This window comes from Trachemys scripta, chromosome 6 (assembly GCF_013100865.1).
Source record: "Trachemys scripta elegans isolate TJP31775 chromosome 6, CAS_Tse_1.0, whole genome shotgun sequence".
NCBI lineage: Eukaryota > Metazoa > Chordata > Testudines > Emydidae > Trachemys > Trachemys scripta.
Window position 1 is genome coordinate 61,225,425 of NC_048303.1, and position 22,162 is coordinate 61,247,586.

General features: G+C 37.3%; 1 protein-coding gene across 8 annotated transcripts in view; it reads left to right on the forward strand.

Annotated features, from left to right (window-relative positions):
- PAM (peptidylglycine alpha-amidating monooxygenase) overlaps positions 1 to 22,162 on the forward strand; it is a 224,126-nt gene that overhangs the window by 119,558 nt on the left and 82,406 nt on the right. For all 8 annotated transcript variants that reach the window (XM_034774559.1, XM_034774560.1, XM_034774561.1 and 5 more), the window contains exons 6-7: positions 5,122 to 5,207; positions 11,904 to 11,987. In XM_034774559.1, coding sequence (XP_034630450.1) covers positions 5,122 to 5,207; positions 11,904 to 11,987 — 170 coding nt within the window. The remainder of the gene's footprint in view (positions 1 to 5,121; positions 5,208 to 11,903; positions 11,988 to 22,162) is intronic.

Consider the following 22,162-nt stretch of genomic DNA (forward strand, 5'->3'; position numbering starts at 1 on the left):
CCTTTTGGGGGAGCATGCTCAAATATAAAAAGTCCAGACAGAAATGTATAACAATATAAATAATCGAAACAGAAATATATAAAAATTCTGGGTTTCAGATTTGTGTATATGAATGTCACCACCAGTGGAAATTGGATAGCATTACAGGACACTTCATATAAACATTAGCAAGTTACTTTATTCTTGTAGAGAAAATGAAAGTTCCCTCTACTGAATTGTGTGAAACAAGTGCATCTAATACATCTGGGGGGAAAAGCAGTTGGGTATAATAAAGAGAAAAACCTGAGAATTTCCCAAAAAACTGTGCAAGTATTCATTGTATTTAACAAAAATTTATGGCATTCTTGTTGGAATTTCATATTTGTTTTCTCTGGTTTGCTTAATAGTATGCTTATGTTTATATTTTAATATCCAGATACTATTGCAAGTCACAAGTAGAGTCATTCAGAAATCTTTAAACAGTAGGATTACTAAATAGATCATCCTTTTTGGCTGCCTTCCCGACCTTTATCACCCTGTGCATTCCAGTGATTGTCCCCTATGCAGAGATGGAAGGATTAATCCAGAGTTTAGAATGAGTAGATAAAAGCTTAAGACTTACATATCAAAATAAAAAAAAAAGCTTAAGACCTACTTATCAAAATAAAAGATGGCTGCTCCTGTTTAAAAAAAATTGAAAGCGCAGGATGTTGAGGAGACTTCCAATTTTGTAAACTTGGTAAGATTTGAAAGCTAGCCATTTGAACTTTACAGTGCTACAACATTTTGTAAAGATTAGATTTTTGCTCCAGTTCTCTCTTTGGATGTTTCCAGGATAACCTTTGAACTTAAATGTACTTTAACAAAATACAAGAAGAGGCTGCTTAACATGCTATCCCTCCATGTTAGGATAATTCAGAGTGACAGTCTGGCACTATTCAGTGACTGGCCCAGTTGAAGGCACTTACGCTATAGAATGGTTCCCTTACGAGTTGGAGGTTAAGAGGTTGTCAAAGAGGATATCAAAGGTTCAGGAACTCAAGACAATTAAAGTTGCAGACATTCATTCTCATCAATATGGTATGAATATTAATAAGTCAAAAGGGGGCTTTGAAACACACTTTAAATTTTGATTGGGACATTAATATTTGAAAAGGGCAATCTAAATGAGAATCCTATGAGGACTAACCTGAAATAATAACCTAGCTGCTAAGAATGAGAGCATTGGAAAGCAGCTTTGCTGTAAATTGCTGAAAATAACACAATTCAGTGCTACTTGGTCCTGAATTCCATCATGTTTTTGTCTTTTCCTGTTTTGTAACCATTTATTTTTTGATTTTCAATTTTCCATTATTAATTCACACTGTATAAGTTCATATCAGATCAGACATAGCATATGCTCAGCTAAGACTGCTCACCATCTTGTCAGTTGTATAGTTTCAGTTTTGTTCCATTTATAGAACCAAGCCCAAATGCAATCTGCACCAAAAGTTTAAAATATATGCATGTATCTGCACACTTTAGAAGATCAGAAAACCTGGAGTTTTTGAAATACAAATCTTGCATTTCTGTCAGTGTTTTGAACACTCTATTTGTTTTTTCTCAGATATTACTATTTTTTCTTCTTTTTAAGAAAACAATCTCTGATCGTTTTCTAGCTGCTTGAACAGTTTAGCATAGTTGGCAACAGTTCTTGCAGGTTTGTTCCCAAATTCATGGTCTGTATATTTTATTCATGGTCTACAATTTTATTTTCTTCCATTATTAGGAAGTCAACTAATGTGTGGTTGCACATGTGCACCAAAGCAAATTCAGTGGCAAAAAACTATATTAATGCAGTGTTAAGGTTGTTTGGAGGAATGTCATTCCCCAGCAGAACATTCAATTGACCAAAACATGTACTTACGAAAACCAGGAAATGCAGAGTTAAGGTTGTCCATGTTTAGGCCCCAAATTTGGATCACTATTGTGCCCCAGAAGGCCTACCAAATTTCATAGAAATCCGAGTAACCATTTGGATTTTAGAGTACTTACAAGAATCAAGTTTAAAGCATGTAAAATGGCAGAAATGGAAAACTCCTAGACATTTTTTCTGTATCGGAACATGTACAGTATAAAATATGTACATTTTTCTTAAATACCGTTCTCAGTTTGGGTCCCTGAAAGATTTAATTGATGCCATGCCTAACTTGGGCAAAACTCAACAGATTGAGGCCATTTCAACCCATATCACATCTATAGTTTGATATAAAGCTCTAGGAAGAAAAAATTCACCTAGACATTTCCTTAAATGGCTGTTTGGGGGAAGTTTATATCTCCACATCCCCTGGCCTACCAGACTCCAAATTTGAGTTATTAACCCTACCCTGCACCCTCCCGAGGCATACCAAATTTTAAAGAAATCTAAGCATGTTGATTTTAGGGGACTTAGAAAGGCCCACCATTAAATATATATAATAATGCAACCTTAACTATCGTGGTACTCCCATGCCACTATAATGATAGAAGCTTATCTACATATTGATTTGTAGGACTTATGAAAATATAGGGTACAAAGAACTGAAAGAATTCATTTATTTCAACAAGAAATGTGTAGTCAATAATTTGACTGTGTTTTGGTGTATTCTGCAATAATACAACCCTTAGGAATTTCAGCAGTTGGAGTAAGGACGCTGTCAATTTCAGTGCGAGATTTCAAGTTACTGAGAGCTTGTCTACATGGCATTGGCAAAGCGCACTAGAGGGATGTGACTCATAAAGTGTTCTAGCAGCCCTGTGTAGACTTGTAGGACTATTTTAATGCAAACTAGGTACCTTTTAGAACATGACACCAGGATCTATGCATAGCAGCTACAGAACTTTATAGATCACATTTGTCTGGCACACATTGCTGAGCTATGTAGACAAGCACTTATTTTAATGATGCGTTCAAGTGTTCTTTTTTTTGTGACAAAATAGCATTTAATCAACTCCCCAGTTGTCCTAACACTTACCTGCACAAAAATCTCCACTGACATTGGTTTTGTTGTCAAAAATCTTACATCTGCATGGAAGATTTGGGTATCTCTTTATCAACTTTCGTGTAATGAAAAAAGCATGTTCTTTGTTGATTATCTATCACAAACACAAATTTCTGAATGTTTGAAAACTGAAGAGATCTATATGGGTGGTCTGTCCATGTACTAAATAATAGTGTTCTAGGGCATAAATGCCTGACCCCGCTTAAAGGGGATGTGGCTAATCAGGTTATTTGAATTTTTCCCAAGATGGGTACAATATGCTCTTAACCTGATGTATCTGATTGCAAGCCAGTTGCATAATTTTTTTCAAATGATAGTCAGAAAAAGTATTTCTATAATTGTTAGGACAGAAATTAAGTCTTTTATATTGTTTCACTTAAGAAAGAAATTCAGTGCTTTCACTTAGGCACTAATTTTACAAAGCTGTCTATTTTTGAAGTGATGATGGGTTACAAAAATATTTTGGGGTGTTTTTGATATAATTCAGAAAAACTTTTTTCCCAGCAAGAATCTAATTCTAACTTCTAGAGGGAGTACAGAACAAGCTCTTTCTAGGACTTTTAGCCCAAAAAGACAATTAAAAGCTATTCCAGCAAAAGGAAGCAGTGTTCAATCCAGTTAATTCCCTGGCACTAAAGAGTGATTTCTTTAGGTGTCAAGAAAAGATCTCCAGCCAGGAATATAATACCAAAGTGTAAGAGAGAAAGAGAGATCACAAAATTGTCTTGTTGGACAAAAGGTAATATATTCGATTTATGGATGTAATGCAAAAAGCTAAGGATTATACCCAATTCTAGAAGAGATTGCAGATTACCTGCCCTCTAAATGGCAAAAATGCATTGTAATCTTAGCTTTGTAGGACCTACAGCTTTCTGGTAGGATCTGAAGTAACTTCTTATCAGAAAATTGATAAGAAAGACAAAAAAGGAGAAAATATCACACTATTTTGGAGAGGAAGAGACTTTTTAAAGTTAAATTGAGAATTTTAACAGAGGGATAATATTGTTAAGATTGTAGAGAGCCTGAACAATTTACATATTTTTAACGATGATCCTTTACAGTGTAGAAGCCTCATTATCATCCTGACTGGATTATGATTGTAAAATTGCAATGAAGCTACTTATGTGGGCAGGTGCTGCTTCTGGATACTCAGGTAGCAGTGTTTGACAGGCTGGTGTTTTATCATTTATATATGAATAGTAAAGAAAGTTGTATCTTCCAATTTTGGGTATGGACCTTGCTTTGGTTATCTCTGTTTTGGTTGGATCAGTTAGTATTCTCAGTATGGGCTACAGGTACAAACTCTCTAGTTAGTGTTAAAATTGGTGCCATTTTCTGATCTGTCACTTGACAAGAACATTACACCTCTCCTTGTAATTATTATAATTTAATTTTTTGCACACTCAAGAAATATGCTAGAAATCTCTCACAAATGAGTAAAATACTGCCACTGTCCTAGAGAGCATAATCCTGACACGATAAAGTGAGGGTCATAAATAGGTTGAGGGGAAAGGCAATAAAATCATGCTGTTCTTTGATTGCATTGCTATTTTTTCTTATCTATTGCTTTCTACCCACTCTATGTTGTAGGCAAACTTCTCTCTGCAACCTGCACTTGTTGCTAGTGGATTTGTGGGGTAATTTTAAAGTGTTGGTTTTAATCTGAAACTCTGATTTGTCATCTTTCTACATGAAACGTCATGGCTTCTATTCCGATGCGGTACTTTGTTAGCTGCAGTCATTTGAGGCACTTGAGCTAACAGCCTCTTGGTGAAATCAGATGGAAGGAAGTGCTTTCTTAGTAAGGATTTGTGGGCTACGGAACTCACGTCTCACCTTGGTTTGCCAGACGGACAGTTTGGTAACCATCAAAACATGCTGCAAGGCTCTCCTGTTCCCCAGGCTCTTCCTGGAGGAGAGGAAAGGAGGTTGTGATGTACACTGCGAAGGTGGCCATACTGATAGCCAGGAAAGTTTTCTTTGTTGGAGCACTGTATTTAAGATTCATTAGACATATTTTGGTAAAATTAGCATTTCAATGTACATAGTCCACCTGGAGCTTGAGAGAGCTGCAGATGGCAAAATAAAAATATAATATATATTCTTTTCTCTATGTTTTTAGGGACTGTGACGAAGGAATATGCACAGACAAGTCCAACATTTTATATGCTTGGGCAAGAAATGCTCCTCCCACCAGACTACCCAAAGGTATGGTGCCTTTCATTTTATGGAATTCCCTCTTTGGGCAGGGGGGATAGGGGAGGAGGAGGAGGAGTAGCTCCCTGTCTCCCGCCGCAATCTCTTTTTCCGTCTTTCATTTAGTGGTTTCAGTTGGTTAAAAGTGTACATACTTCAATCTCATTAATTGTGGTAATGAATATTACTTACTTTATAGGAACTAATGAACATATGTGGTTTTCTTATTTCGTGTAACATTATGGATTATAAATCAAGACTAAAGGAGAATAATATAATAAATAGCTCTTGCACAACACTTTTCATGCATAGGTCTCCGAGTGCTTTTTAACTAAGTGAAAGTTTCACTATCTCCATTTCACAGATAGGGAAACTGGGGTGAGAGAAAGTGACTTGCACAGTGGCCCAGAGCAAGTCAGTGATGGAGCTGGGGATAGAACCTGACTTCTAGTTCAGTGCCCTCTCCACTAGAATGCACTGCATCCCACTACAATTAGGGGGGAGGGGAAGGGTGGGCTGTTTCTCTTTTGTCTTAAAAACAAAAAAACAAAGCATAAATACAGAGTTAGAGATCCTTCAACTCTTAAGTGCGAGTTGTGAGATTTTTATATGGGCGTATTTAGTGGCAGAATGGGTCCACCAGAAGTAGCCTGGCCTCCACTTGCATCTTTTGCCTTCCTCTAGGAGCAACGCTTGTATAAGGTGGAAATTATGAACTCGTTCTTTTCATGTCCCCAGCTTGTGTTATTTATTGTCCAACCCCTTTGCCTTACTAGACACCTTGGAGGAGTTGGAAGGTCCTCTGTATTCTTCCTTATTGTTCTGTGTGTGCTGGTCTGGGCAGGTGGTAGAAGGAGGACTGTTAGGAATGTATACATGCTATCACTGAGGTCTGTACAAGCATCACCTCTGAACGGGGTACCTTTCAGTTAGCTTGTAATTGCAAAATTTTAAATCTTTATTGTTTAAATAAGCTGTGGGCTGGGGAGTTACTGGAGAGTTGTGTGCATGCTCAAGAATTTAGGTTATTTTTAATATGATGATTGAAACATGTAAAGTTTTAGGATTCATATAAGCATCCTAACTTCTGTGTGCCTAACCAAATCTGTTGAGGTCCCCACAAAACCCTGTGATTCCCTGTCCCCAACCCCACCTCCCCTAGTGGGTGTCCTGGACCTGCAATTCTGGGACATTGCCTGGCATATGTAGGTAATTGATGGATGGGCTTTCCCTCACCAGCTTCTTCAGGATGATTTTCCCCTTTTCTCTTTCTAGGAGCTGGGACCTCTGGGGCTTCTCTCTTTCCTTATTGTATCTCTTCTGGAAGGCATCTAGTCTTCTCTGTCTGCCTTTCTTCTGGGAGTGGGGAAGATTCTGGGATTCCTCCACCTTGTTTCCCCTTCTCCTGATTCCTGCCAAAGTGCTTGCCAGCTGGCCCTATTGCCTCTGAGTGCTAAGATGAGAATCTGGGCAGAGGTATAGAAAAGGACTGGACAGACAGTGTTTTGCTCTGTGGCTATTATCCTTCTGTGCCAATCTCAGAGGCCCAACAGAGGGGAGGGAGCAGGGAAAAGGGGAAGGGATGCACTGGTAGCCACAGACCTCCTTGCTCCTCACCACAGCTATAGGAGGCCAACCTTATTTTGTAGAACTCAACTAGCATCCGAGGACTGGGAACTTTCCAGGACAGGTATCTGAAAACTCAAGGCAATCACAGCTGTAATGAGATGGTTGACAGGCATGCCGTTGTGACAAATGCATGGTGGTGTTCTTTTCTCTTTGATTTGCCTTTCCCGTGTTTTAGGTGCACTACTACACATATTTAAAATCACAGATGTCAAAAAATGTATGAAATGTAAAGAAAGGAGAACATCATCACAGCAACAACAACAAAATCCCAGAAGAAATCTATATCGCTTCTGCCATAACCTCTCTTACGGATTCAATCACATTTTCCCTCCAATTGTGCCATCCCTTCTCCTCTGTGCCCCTCACCTTTGAGGAAAAGATTGGGAGAATAGATGCATTTTTAATGTTGTCTAAGGATCATCAAAAATCCTCTCTGGATTAAGTGGAGAAGGTTGAGGAAGATTTTGATATTCTTTCCCAATTTAAAAAGAATTTAACTTGGGAAAAGAAAAATTTGGAAGCAGAGCTTGGTGGTTGACAAAAGTTGTACAAGAAGTTGGGAGCCTTTAAAATGCCAGTTCTATCCCCTTACAAGACACACCACTGCGTATGTAGATAATGGATCCTGTTTGTAATTCAAAGTGCATTTCAGACAAGCTCCAAAAAGAGAGAGAAACTATCTGATTAGAGGTTGTATAGAGGCTTCCATCTAAATATATTTGTCTTTCAATTTTGTCTTGTATTTTGTGTCTGGAAACTTACAGATCTCTAAGGGCTTTCTGTACACAATTTGTTTCACAGCTTGATGTTCTGAAACAATTGGAGAGCACATATATGCCTTTATTTTTATATGACATTGTCCTTTGGATGAATCCCATCAGATTTTCAGTGGGCTACTCTCAGTGTAATGCTCCGTTGCATTATTCCAGGACAGCCTTTGGAGTGTACTGGAAATATTTTACAATCTATGGAAGGTGTAGCTTTAGTCTGAGGATATCTTTATTTTATTGCAATCCCTTAAACGGAGTCACTTTTCCCCTTTATCCTCTAGCTCCATTTCCCATTGCTATGAACAGTATAGAATACCACAGACTACCTTTTCTAGAAATCTCCTTGTATATTAACACTGGCCTACAATTTTTGAGAAGTCGTTTGCTTCAGAGATAAAATGTGCTCTTTATTATGTATTTTGATGTGCTGAATTCAAATATGACAAGTAAAACAACTGATTGGCTACTGTTTAAGATATTTAAGTTTTTACATTTTATGTCTATGTATATTGTGTAGATAGTAGAGATTTAATAATAAATTGTAAACCTAGGTCTTTTCTTATGTTTATGGTTGCTTTACATGATAATATTTCACCTATCCTGTTTATGTAACACTTTAAAAATCAGCAAAAGGGTTATATAAATAAAATTTATTATGAAACAAAAGGCAAAAAACTATTATGTACATAGTTTAGTCCTATTCAGTGTCTGCTTGGCGTTTCTTGGTTTGTCTCTTGTATTCATTAAATGGAGCATCTCTTGTCACTGTCCAGCAATAGTCTGCAAGCACTGATAGGCTCCATTTGCCCTGATAGCATTTCTCCTTTGTTGCAATGTCCTGGTGAAATCGCTTGCCGTGCTCATCGCTCACTGCTCCGCAGTTTGGTGGAAAAAAATCTAGATGAGAATGCAAAAAATGTATCTTTAGTGAATGTTGCAACCAAGGCTTTTCTATGCCTTGAGGTTTTCCACCAACAATCTGTAGTTGTCTGCCTTGTTGTTTGTGGTGACGACGGAGGAAAGGAAACAGAACGCCAGGTCTGTGATAGCTAGAGAGCTTTAAAAGCCTCAAGCAAAAAGCCTCCCAGGAAAACTTTTCCTGGGGTTTTTATTCTTCTCCTTACTTTGTTTACAACTCTTCTGGTATGAGTAGTGTAGTATGTAGTGGTTACATTCCTGCGCATAGAAAAGCCAGGCAGTATACATGCACATAAGATAACGAACCCATCTCTTGAGCGCGTGAATGCCAGCTGTGAGGAAACAATCAAATCAGCCAAATAAGTTTCCCAAACACAAACGCTGGATTGAAGGTCACTCTTGCCTCGTTGCCATGGGAGCAGTTTGCCGCGCCCGTGGGCTGGCGATTCGGGAGCTATGCATTCCTACAGTTGTTTCCGAGAAAATTTATTGCCACTAACTGGAAGGCTTTCCATGCCGTCTTTTCCTTGCCACGCAGTGCATGGTCAAATACATCATCTCGAAGAAGTTCACGAATCTGAGGACCAGCAAAGACACCTTCTTTTATCTTAGCTTCACTTAACCTTGGAAATTTTCCATGGAGGTACTTGAAAGCTGCTTGTGTTTTGTCAATGGCCTTGACAAAGTTCTTCATCAGACCCAGCTTGATGTGTAAGGGTGGTAACAAAATCTTCCTTGATTCAACAAGTGGTGGTTGCTGAACACTTTTCCTCCTAGGCTCCAATGACTGTCGGAGTGGCCAATCTTTCTTGATGTAGTGGGAATCTCTTGCACGACTATCCCATTCGCAGAGAAAACAGCAGTACCTTGTGTATCCAGTCTGCAGACCAAGCAAGAGAGCAACAACCTTCAAATGGCCACAAAGCTGCCACTGATGTTGGTCTTAGTTTATGCACCTCAAAAGTTGTTTCATGTTGTCATAGGTTTCCTTCATATGGACTGCATGACCAACTGGAATTGATGGCAAAACATTGCCATTATGCAGTAAAACAGCTTTAAGACTCGTCTTCGATGAATCAGTGAACAGTCTCCACTCATCTGGATCGTGAACGATGTTGAGGGCTGCCATCACACCATCAGTGTTGTTGCAGGCTACAAGATCACCTTCCATGAAGAAGAATGGGACAAGATCCTTTTGACAGTCACGGAACATGGAAACCCTAACATCACCTGCCAGGAGATTCCACTGCTGCAGTCTGGAGCCCAACAGCTCTGCCTTACTCTTGGGTAGTTCCAAATCCCTGACAAGGTCCTTCAGTTCACCTTGTGTTATGAGGTGTGGTTCAGAGGAGGAGGATGGGAGAAAACGTGGGTCCTGTGACATTGATGGTTCAGGAACAGAAGTTTCATCCTCTTCCTTTTCCTCGTCTGACTCAAGTGAGAATGATTCTGGTGCATCAGGAACCGGCAGTCCTTCTCTGTGGGGTACTGGGCGTATAGCTGATGGAATGTTTGGATAATGTACAGTCCACTTTTTCTTCTTTGACACACCTTTTCCCAACTGGAGGCACCATGCAGAAGTAACAATTGCTGGTATGATCTGTTGGCTCTCTCCAAATCATTAGCACTGCAAAAGGCATAGATTTCCTTTCCCTGTTCAACCACTGGCAAAGATTTGTTGCACAAGTGTTGCAACATACGTGTGTGGCCCACCTCTTGTCCTGATCTCCAATTTTGCAGCCAAAATAAAGGTGATAGGCTTTCTTAACCATAGTGGTTATACTGCGCTTTTGTGATGCAAAAGTCACTTCACCCCAAACATAGCAGAAGTTAGCTGCAATGTTCACACAAGTACGAGGCATCTCTGCTCACTTTGGCTAAACAGAAACGTGTCCCTTTGCAAAATCAAACACTGACAAATAAGAGAGCACGACACTATATGATTTCTAGAGCTGATATAGGGCCATTTGTTCAGCAGAGTGATATAAGCTTCATTATGATTGCATCATCCATGACTTCTAGGAATAACATGATGCAATTCATATCATGTATGAAGCAATACCAGCTTCAGATTGCATCATTCATTGTTTTGCCTAAAAAGCAAGTACTGTCCAAACCCAGTCATAGATTTATTCATAGATCCAGTCAAAGATGTATTTTAGTCATTTCTGGTTTAAATCGAGATCCCTTCCCTTTATAACTCACTTATCCTCCGCCATTCCCAAGTCAAGGGTCGTATATACTGACCCAATAGCATATCTTGAAAACTAGAGCCAATCAACAATCTTAAGCATCATTTTCGTTCTCAATGACCCAGAATTAGTGAAGTTTGACTACATTTATTTCAGAAGCATTTTGTCTGTCGAGCAGTGTAATCAGCAGGGACATTAATTGACCTCTGAGCATATTCACTTGTAGCTACAGTTCACCAAAGCTGTACAATCCAGGGAGCCAAGGTGCTAAAGTACGTGCCAAACCCCAGCTGGCAATTTGTTGCTGTCTCTAAACTACTCAAAACTGCAGATGTTTAAATGAGTTACCAGTCTTCCTTTCTTTCCTTATTTTTTTCTTATTGATACTATGATTGTGCATAGAGATTCTGCAACCCTCTTCACAGAGAAGCTTTGCCACTGGCACTTATTAATCTAGTGGGATTCACAGGCTGAATAGGCAGAGATTGCTTTCTCTGCTTCTCGCCAAGTATTTTCATTGTTGGGCAGGTGTGGAAAGGTCCTTATCAATGATGCTGGTGCTCTGTAATTTGTATTCATTCTTTCAAGTTCCTCTGTAATATCTGTTGATAATTTGTCACCCCATTGTTATTCTACTTGGAAGCCTGCACATTTTGACAACTTTCATGAAAATAATGATTTTTGCAGTGTTGAACATTTTGGGGTGGAAAATTAAGCTTGTGTATTTCTAATTTTAGTGTTTTTTGCATAAATTCATAGCAATTTACATCTTGTTAAACTTAAATTAACTCTTAAAATGGGAAATGAAAAATAAGCATTCATTATATTAGAATCCTTTGTGGCTAATAAAGAACATGAGCGTCATCTTGTTTTATAATCCTACCTAATATGCATTGGAATGAAGGAATTATTTGCCTAAATCAGTCATCACTCTTCATTGATGACTGTGACTCAGACTGATGAGTATCAGAAGTTTATGTTCAGTGCCACTTCAGCAATATTTTATTTATGTATTTATTTAGTAGTTTCTATGACCAGTAGTTTTTTCACTGACATCTTAAAATGAAACTTCCCTCCTCCTCCACTGCCAGTATAAATATTCAGTCTTGGACTTTTAGACAGTGTTACCAGTGACAAACTATTTAAAATGTACCTTATTTATTGTTTCCATAACCCTAACTCGTCTTCTTTATTTTAAGGTGTTGGATTCAAAGTTGGAGGAGAAACAGGTAGCAAATATTTTGTGCTCCAAGTACATTATGGGGATGTCAGTGCATTCAGAGGTATGTGTTTTGGAAATTGTGGTCTGTAAATCTGATTTCAAATATTCCTTTCTGAAAAATTTTAGATTGCACACACAAAAAAAAAAAAGCATCTGTTACCTACTGAAATAATTTCCATTGGCGCTGCCACTAGTGGGGATAGAAGCACCTAAAAAGTTAACTTAAAAATATAAGCTTGACTTAAACTTTTACAAAGATGTATGGAAAGGAGATAGACAAGGTTATATTTTAGTAAAATTCAAAGAAAGCAACAAAAGGCAACTATGCTCATCTTCACATTGACTCTGTAAGCAGAGACAGACTCCTTCTCAGAGCAACTTAACATCATCTTTTTTCATCTGAGAGTTATTTCAGATCTTTCTTTCAAGTTTATATTTTAGTGTAAAATACTTTAAAATAGAATAGCATATTAGAATAGATTTTGTATTAATCATGATTTTTCAGTTATGTTAATGAGTGCTATAAATCAGTGCAAAATAGCTATGCCTATATCTGGTTTGAATCTTGGTTAAGGAGAGAGAGACTTTAATCAATCAATCAGCATTCAAAGAAGCATGAAAATAACATGAGTATTTTGAGAGTAAGAAAATATAAACATTGCTCTTTGGTTTGTTTTTGTTAATGCTTGTGGATAGACTCTACAGACAGAATATAAGTATTTTTGCTCTAGTATATCTATCCAATAGAACATCTAAAATATACACCAGTACTATTAGCATCTGTGAAAGACTGGGAGGACTATAAATTTATATTCATTACACGTTTTTTGTGAATTTCTATAACATGAGGGGCAAATATCCACCTTGTAAGCCTCATGTTTTCTGCGCATTTTTCTGAATTAGGAGTTTTGTTCTCTAGTCACCAATCAAAAATCCAGATGGTGGCTTACCTGTTTACTGTAACCTAAAGGAAGACTGCATTTGATACACTTTCATCTAAACACACCACAAAAATCCAATTTATGTGAGGCATGAGTACAATCAGCTATTCAAATATTAATCCTTTTCAAAACTGGGGCTAATATGGCTCTTCTAAATTAGGTTGTACACCTGTGATCAAATACAGTAACAAGTTTGGATCTGAAAAGTAATTTGTTAATAAAAGCTTTGAGGCAGGATCACTGACTTTTGTTTGTTTATAAAATGCTGTAGAAAACAATTCTGCACAAGCAGGGAGATGTACTCGGTGATTGACTAAGTTCCTGCTATTTCTACTTGTTTTTATTGTTAAAAGTTTTTAAATGTTTGTGATATGAGGGAATATAAGGCTGTAAAGCCTCATAATAATTGGCAAAAAAAAGTCTGCACAAATGGAGAGTGCAGTAACTGTTTTAATTGAATGTGGCCAGTAGAAGGGTATATTGCACAACTCTGGCTGCTCCTATCTCTGCTCAGAAGGAATCTGTTTTTACATCTGACAATACAGGTGAGCAAGTACAAACCCTTGGGAATCGTCACTTGCCAAAAGAACTTATAATTAAAATTACAACCCTCCGAAGAAAATATATTAGGAGAGAGCCTGCCCTTTGTTATTGCTTGGGGAAGTTGAGAGTTCCTTTTCAGTATTAAGTACAAGTCACATGTGGGATTTTTTTTACAAGATTTCTAATAATAAACCATGTGTATGTGGGTTTTTTAAAATGGAAAACAATGAACACCTGAAGTTATTTGCCTGCTACATGAGAATTTACAATTTCTTAAAACTGATTTTTGTTCCTGTTCTGTTCTTTGTCACATGTGGTGACTGCTTTAACTTACACAACCTATCTTTTCAAGTTTCCAAAGTAAGGTAGTAGACAGGGTTTGGGGAAGATTACCAGTATTTCTGTTAATCTCAATAGTCTACCTTTTGTCAATAATTGATGGGAATTGGATACTACTGAACTTGTTAGGAGAGAGATTAAAATAAGTATGACGAAATACCATCTGGTTTTACTTCAGTACTTGTTGTATTGTGTGCTCCATCCTTTTATTTTTAACATGCAAAAATATTTCATTTTTCTTCTGTGAGCAAAAAAGGCTTCTAATTTAGCTTGCTTGTGATAATCTCAGTTTGAGTAGGGAAAAATGTAATGTGATATAATTCTCTCTAAACCTTGATTGCTCTCTTCAAGCAGATTTAATTTTGAGCTCTGTGAACAGCTTTAGAAATATTTTTAACACTTCAGAAATTATCCAAAAGAAACTTGTCTTATCTGTGCCAAGACTTTAACTGGTAAGAGAGAGATTTCCAGTTTTAAGACTATAATAGTTGCACTTTTTTTTACAAAGTAGAGCACACATAATGTGTCATAATTCAGAATGAAGGATGAAATCTATTCATTTAATTCATGTTATCTGGCACTTTCTCAGCAATATAAATAACAGTAACAGTCCACAGATTCAGTAGCAGTCTTCAGAGTTCAGTGTACTGTGATATAAGACATTACAGATATACTTTTTTTACTGGATATATAAGCATAAAGTATTTGGCTGTAGATCTAGTAATGAATTATGCATATTGTAATTATTCAACTGTGTTCCATTTGCACTTTCATTGTTTTCTCCCATAGTACCTGTATGTACCTGTAGTGTAATTTTTCAACTGTTTGTAAAAGGGATATTTTCTTAATTTAATTTAACCAGTTAATAAGCAAATTATGCTATTTTTCTCAGCTACAACCCAAATGATAATGCTGCCATATTTAGTTAAACATTACTGTTTTGTGATCAGAGACCAAAGTTAAAGACTACTACATGTGGTCCAAAACACTCGTGTGTTAAAAAATAAAGCCTATCTGCGAAAAGAATAAACTTTGCTATATAGAGTGAGATCTGTAAAAACAGTCACGTTTAGAAAAAGGTTATCAAATTAAATGGGGGGTTCCATTTTTTTGTTTTATTACTATTTATACTTCTAAACAAAAAACTACATTAAGGTGGAGTTATGGTTGTGGAAGTACTTATGATTAAATTAAGGGTGACAAGCATTACAAACCCAGGACTTTCAAAATTAAGGTTCAGTGTAAATGAAATCAGAATACTTTAAGGTATAGAAATGCACAATTAAGGAACTCAAACAACTTTAACTCTGCCCTGTAGGTCTGTGCAATGCTATAACCAAGCTATTATGATTAATCCGTTTCAGTGTGAATGGATCCAGATCAGATTAAACTGATTTCTAAAAATACATTGGGGGGGCGGAGATTCCCTCTTTCCCCCCTTTCTCATACCATCACTACAGTGCAGAGTTAATGTTATTTGACTGCCTATAATGCGTGTGCCTTAATCCTGCCCTGCATATACAAGGTTGTAGTCCTTGCCACCAAAGAGTCTAAAACAGTTAAGAATAACAAAGGCCGAGGAAAAGAAATACAACTTGCAAGTGAAGTGATCGAGCTGACTACTTAATGCACATTTTTTGGGATGGGTAATCGACTAAAAGAGGAGAAGTGGTTTATAGTGTATAGGAAGCGAGGGAACAGAAAAAGAATGGGGAGACGGGAAGCAGTCATGGAAAAGGGAACACTGGCACCTGGATCTGTACTTCCCGTTCTGCTTTGGTTGCTAGGGAAACTGAAATGTTTTGACCCAACAGGCCCACTGGGAGGGTAAAAGCCATAGGGTTGGGAGCTGCAATGGGGCCAGTGTTGCAGAGCATGAGGTCCCTAGGCTTGGTGGGAGAAGCCAGGCAAGATACAATTAGGACCTATTTTATCTTCCTTTTAGGGTTCTTAAATCCACACTATGTAGCTCTGAACTTTGGATGTACCAAGTTACCCTGTGTTGTTAAACTTGATCATTTAAAAAGCTGCTTATTTCCTAATAGTGATTCTTTAAACTTGTTTTATCCACATGAAATATTTTGGATCTGATATTTTTCTTTGTTTTACATTGTAATTAACTTACTGCATTGTTTGAAAAATCTAATATCTTTAAGTACAATTGATGAAGACTTTGGGGGCAGATTTTCAAATGCACAAATGACAGACCCCCAACTGCTATTTGTGCCTTTGAAAAAATCTCCCCTTTCATAAGTTAAGTCTAGAACCTCTGCACCCACCATCGGGTTTCAGAAGGAAGAGAACATGTGGAGGGCACAGGAGCTAAAATGCTTCTCCCACCCCTTCCTCAACAAAATAAGTGTTGTCATGTATTTCAGTCAGGTGGACACACCTATATAGATTTATAGGTTTTTAACGCCAGAAGGAACCATTGTGATCATCTAATCTGACATCCTATATAACACAGAGCATAGAACTTCCCTATTTTAATTCCTGCTGCACATAGTTGTGCTTGAGCTAGAGCACACTTCTAGAAAAACATCCAATCTTGATTTTAAAATTTCCAGCAATGGAGAATCCATCACAGCCCTTGGTAAACTGTTTCAATGGTTAATTATCCTCTCTGTAAAAAATTGTGCTTTATTTCTAGTTTGAATTTATCTATCTCTAACTTCCACCCCTAGTTTCTTGTTATACCTTTCTCTGCTAGATTGAAGGGTCCTCTATTATCATATTTCTGTTCCCTGTGTAGGTACTTAAAGACTGATCAAGTCACTTCTTAACTTTTTCTGTGTTACGCTAAATAGATTGAATTCTTAAGAGTCTATAACTATAAGGCATGGTTTCCAATCATTTAATCATTCTTGTAGCACTTCTCTGAACCATCTCCAGTTTTTCAACGTCCTTTTTGAAGAGTGGACACCAGTACTGGACAGGGTATTCCAATAGCAGATGCTCCTGTGTCAAATACAGAAGTACTATAACCTCCCAATTGCTATTTGAAATTACCCTGTTTATACTTCCAAGGATTGCATTAGCCCCTTTGGCCACAGCATTGCACTGGGAGCTCATGTTCAGATGGTTATCCACCATGATCCCCATGTCTCTTTCATAGTCACTGCTTCCCAGGATAGAGCTACCCATTCTGTAATTATGGCCTGCATTGTTCCTAGATATATGACCTTACATTTAGCCATGAAACACACATTGTTTGCTTGTGCTCAGCTTACCAAGCAATCCAGTTCGCTCTGTATCAGTGACCTGCCCTCTTCCTTATTTACCACTCTCCCAATTTTTGTGTCATCTGTAATGCTACATCAGTGAAAACTTTGATTTCTTTCACTGTCATTAATAAAAATGTTAGTCTAAAGTCAAGAACCCATCTCTGCGAAACTGCACTAGAAACGTAGCCACTTGACAATGTAGTTTTCTACATTTTGGCAGCTATCATTTAATCATATAATGTTTGCCATTTTGATTTTCTGTTGTTCTTGTTTATTAATCAAGATGTCATGCAGTACCAAGTCAAATCCCTTACCGAACTCAAAGGTAATAGTATTGATGTAATATACTTAATCAACCACATTTGTAATCTTATGAAAAATAGATAGCAAGTTAGTTTGAAAATATCTAATTTCCATTATCCCATGTTGATTGGCATTAATTGTATTACCCTTCATTAATTCTTTATAAATCAAGTCCCATCTCAGTCATTCCATTATTTTGCCTCAGATTGACGTTGACAGGCTGGTAGTTATGTGGGTTTATTCTTTTTAAATATAGACACAGCCTTTGCTTTCTTCTAGTCCTCTGAAACTTCCCAGTGTTTCAAGACTTATTGAAAATCAACATCAATGGTCCAGAGAACTTCTCAATCAATTGTTTCAGAATTCTCAGATGTAAATTACCTAGATCTGCTGATTTAAGATGTAACTTTAGTTGTTGCTTTTTAACATCATCTGTATTTACTGTTGGAGTGGAAAACATTTCATCATTATGACTACATCATATGCTTTTTGACCCCCAGATATTTCAGTTCTGTATTTATTGAACACTTCCACCTTTTTTTGCATTATTATTGACAATTCTACCATTTTTATATAGTGTTTTGCTAGTACCATTGTTAGGATGCCTGCTGGCCATAGATTTCTTCTCTTACCAATTTTCTACACTTCCTAGCTTCTAATTGATATTTACTGCTATCCACTTCTCCTTTTTTTACATTTGTTTATATATTTTATAGCTGATTTCACTTCCCCTTTATACCAGACTGGCTTTTTAACCAGCATAGCTTTCTTTCTGAAATGCGGGATTGTGGCTTTTGAGGTATTTAGTAAAATGTTCGTAAACAGTTCAATTTTTCTGTTTAAATTCTTTCTCTGTGATGATTTGGCTCATAATTGTTTTCAACCCTGTGAACTGGGCTTTTTAAAGCAGCAAGTACACATGCTACTGGTTTGAATGTTACTCTGTTTGAAGAATGAAACTCTGGATCAACAATTCTGTGAAACCTTTTTCCAGTCAAAAGTGGTAATTTGGTGTGCTGCTCATGCCAGCTTTAAGTCCTCTTTGGCTCTACTACACAGATGCAATGGCAAGATAGTGGCTGAACTGCTCATTGCTGTTGTTTGTTGTGATTGGACTGGGTAGTGCATGAAGGGTAGGCACTCTGTATAGATGTCCCAGGATTCAGGACTTTGAAGTAGAGCTGGTTAGGCATTTTTCAGAATGGTTTTTCGTAAAAAATTGCCAGTTTGTCAAAATTTAAACTTTTTGTGGGAAGATACCAGATTCAGCTAGATGTTTGTCAAGTAAGGTTTCTTAAGTCCAGAATGGAAGTTGTGGAGGGAAGAAACAGGAGGGAAACTCCCTGCTCCTGAATAGCTAATAGCCCAGTGTTATGACACTCACCTGGGGGTGAGGGTGGGGGTGATAAACCCAGGTTCCAGTCCTTCCTCGGAATCAGGTGGAACAGTGACTTGAACCTTACTCTCCCACATCCCAGGAGAGCGCCCGTTACAACTCCAAGAGGAGACATTGGGTATATCTATACTGTGGAAAAAAGCCCCCCAGCAGCAAGTATCAGAGCCTGGATCAAATGAGTTAGGTTCATGCTATGAGGCTAAAAATAATGGTATATTCTTCCCCACTTGAGCTGGAGCCTGGGCTATGAGATCCTCCCCCTCATCAGGTTTCAGAGCCCAGGCTCCAGCCAAAGCAGGAACTATGCTGGTATTTTTAGCACTGTAGCACAAGCCCAAATCAGTTGACCTGGGCTCTGAAACTCACTGCTGGGGGGGGAGGAGGGGTTGTTATGCAGTGTAGGCATAATACCCATTGAGCCCCACCCCCAAACATGTCCTAACCACCAGCTTATTGGCTGCTCTGGGGTGGTGGGTCTCTCCTCCCCCCAATAAAAAAAACATCGAGAGGTGTCAGTTTTGTCCTGATGTGAAACAGGAAAAATGTCTGAACTCTCAAAATATTCAGAGGATGGGAAAATCATTTCCCACCCGGCTCTACTTTGAAGCTGAGATTTCTGTTGGATTTCTGGCTCCATGCAGTTAGACACCTAAACACTCCTTTTTGCAGCTGCCATTCCCTCCCATCCAACATGTTTTATGTTGTGCCCATTTCTTTTGGGGGTGTAACGCTTTTCTGTGGATTTTTTTCCTTAGGAGGAGTTTGATGGTGCTTGGGTAGTACAGTGATATACACCTTAGAAATACAGTAGATAGATGTGGTCCTTGGTTAATGGGCATGTGATTTGTGAAATGTTATTTGGGCACTGCAGACCTACCATAATTTTCCATTAAAAATATAAGTGACTATAGAATTTACAATACATTGTCTGTTGATTTTGTTGATAAGGTTAAAATTCCCAGCTTCCTGCAAAGATCTGCATGATGATTGGTTTGCTGTTGAAAAAAATTATATATTTGGGTAATCTATCCACATGCAGTAGTGTATTGACTATAAAGGTTTTATGCTACTCAGAAGAGTGACTGTAAAATTGCATCATGGAATTTCATGATGGCATGTCATTGTTTTCATATCTAATGTTCTAGTTCACAAGGAAAAAAGACTGACAACCTTACAAACTCAACTTGGAAATTAAGAGCAAGCGTTAATTTCTCCTTTTCATACGTCCTCATGACTTTAAAAAAAAATAAACCTGCAGACTAAATTATTATCTCATAGATATCTGTGCAACTTCATTGCCTTAACTAGTTTTGCATAGGTGTAACTAATTGGGAAAGTAAAGTAAAGAATTCTATTGATTTATAAGAAGAAATAAAATCCAGCTAACATTTTCTTAGCTGCGTTGAGTCTGCAGAGCTGACAAAAGCAACAAAAAGAAAAAAAATCAATACAGTCACATTTTTATCACTGTAGTAAGCATATGTGACTGAATACTCACAGGGACAAGATCTGTTGAGCATTTTTACAGCATCATTTTTTCAGAATATAACTACACTTTAAGTGGTGAAAATGATTCTGATGTGACAGAGAAAATGGATATGAAGAGCTTTTATCAAAAATATAAACCCTACAGGTTTTATGTTACTATGATCCAAATATAAGGCAAATACTTTTACTACTAAGCTAGAGTCTCCTTGACTAATATAAAAGGGAATTCATAGGTGTTAAATTATTCAGCAGAAGAAACACAAATTGTACTATGAATAAAGTAGGAACAGATTGTAAATTACAAAGAAAAAATAATCCAACATTTTATCCAAAGGCAGCAGAGTGCAAAGTGGATTCCATAGAGAATTTCAGAAACCTCTTTTTAGAAAAATGTAATGTAAAACAAATTGAATGATGTATATTGAATTTGATTTTTTTAAACCAATTTTAAGTGTTTTCATTAGATGCTGAGTGTTTTGGATGATGAACATGATTGTGTTGAAAATGTAGTGATCTGTTTGTCTCTGAGGGCAGAAAATTAAGAATTTTTAATAAAAATACAATTCTGACAGGGTTGAAATCTAAAGAAGACACTTAAGCGAAGACAGTTGTAGCCCAGTGGATAAATATATATGTAAATTTATAGGTATTAAATTGCCCACTTAGAACTTCCCATACTGTTCACTGAATCCTATGCAAATATTATAAATACATAAGATAAAATAATGAAAATGTTGAAGATGGATTTCAGACCAGGTTTCTTAGTTCACAACAAATACCCGTGTAGGCAGAAGGCACTAGAAATTAGACATTATTTTTTGTTTCCAACAACAGATAAGATCTAGAGGAAGAGTTTTCTCAAGTATTTAGTAGATCTGGCTGAGAACCTGACTTTCTTTTCCTCAAAAATTTGAAAAACATTTAATCAATTAGGATGAAGTGCCAACATTTGAATTTTTTTTATGGAAATGAAATTCCTCAATATTTTGTTTTGGAAACTAAAACAATCCCAGAAACCCCAGGAGCTCAGGTTCTGTGTCAGCCCACCTGATTGTATACAGCCAGGGAAGAGGCTGGGGGGTGACCTCTCAGGAAACCTGCCTAAGTTCTATCAGAAATTTTGCCAAAATTAACACATCCTTTCAGAACATTTAAAATTTTGACAAATCAGCATTTTCTGACCAAAAAACCCTTTTCTGTCAGAACATTTCCAACCACCTCTAGCATTTAGTAACACATTTCTTCATAAAAACTGGTGAAAAGTGACATAGGCAGCATGCACAATATAATTTCTTTACTGAATTAAGCACACATTGGCTATTGGACTTAGTTTCAGTAATACATTTTTTAAAAGTTAATTTTAATGTGATGATAAAGCAAATGATCTCTGTTTATATTTCAAACCATAGTGTTGCATTTTAACCTGCACCATTATTTTTGCATTGATAAAAGAAATAAACAAAGGCAGGATTCTTCTTGTTTGATCTCTGTTGGAAATCCAGCATAGAGAATCATCTTGAAAGAAACCTGCTTCCGAGGTGGATGAATGTATTTTCTTGTATGTGCCATAGGGCAAATGGAAACTAATAATTTATTTGTCCTAGAGCAATATGTACTTGCTCTATAGCTGAAATGCAAAATTAAAGGAGTTAAGTTAGCCAGAGTGACAGGTTGGAAAGATGATTTTAAGATTTTGTTGGATTTGTGCAATATTTCACCACAGTTGCTTAGCTGTAACAGCATTTATTAGAAAAGCTCTATTGGAGATTGAGACATCTGCTGCCATTGCTTCATTCTTTTCAACTGTGCTGAACTGAGGGCTCAGCAGCTTTGACAGTTTCAGGAATGAGTTGTAGGGAGGGAAGCAGTTGTTAAAGAACATTTATCTCTGCAGACATTTTGAGACTATTTAGAGCAAGTGCTCGTATTTTCCTGCAAAAATTTAAAAAACGTCTCTAGGTGATCACTTGCACAAGTCTGGAATCTAGCCCCGTCTTTATAT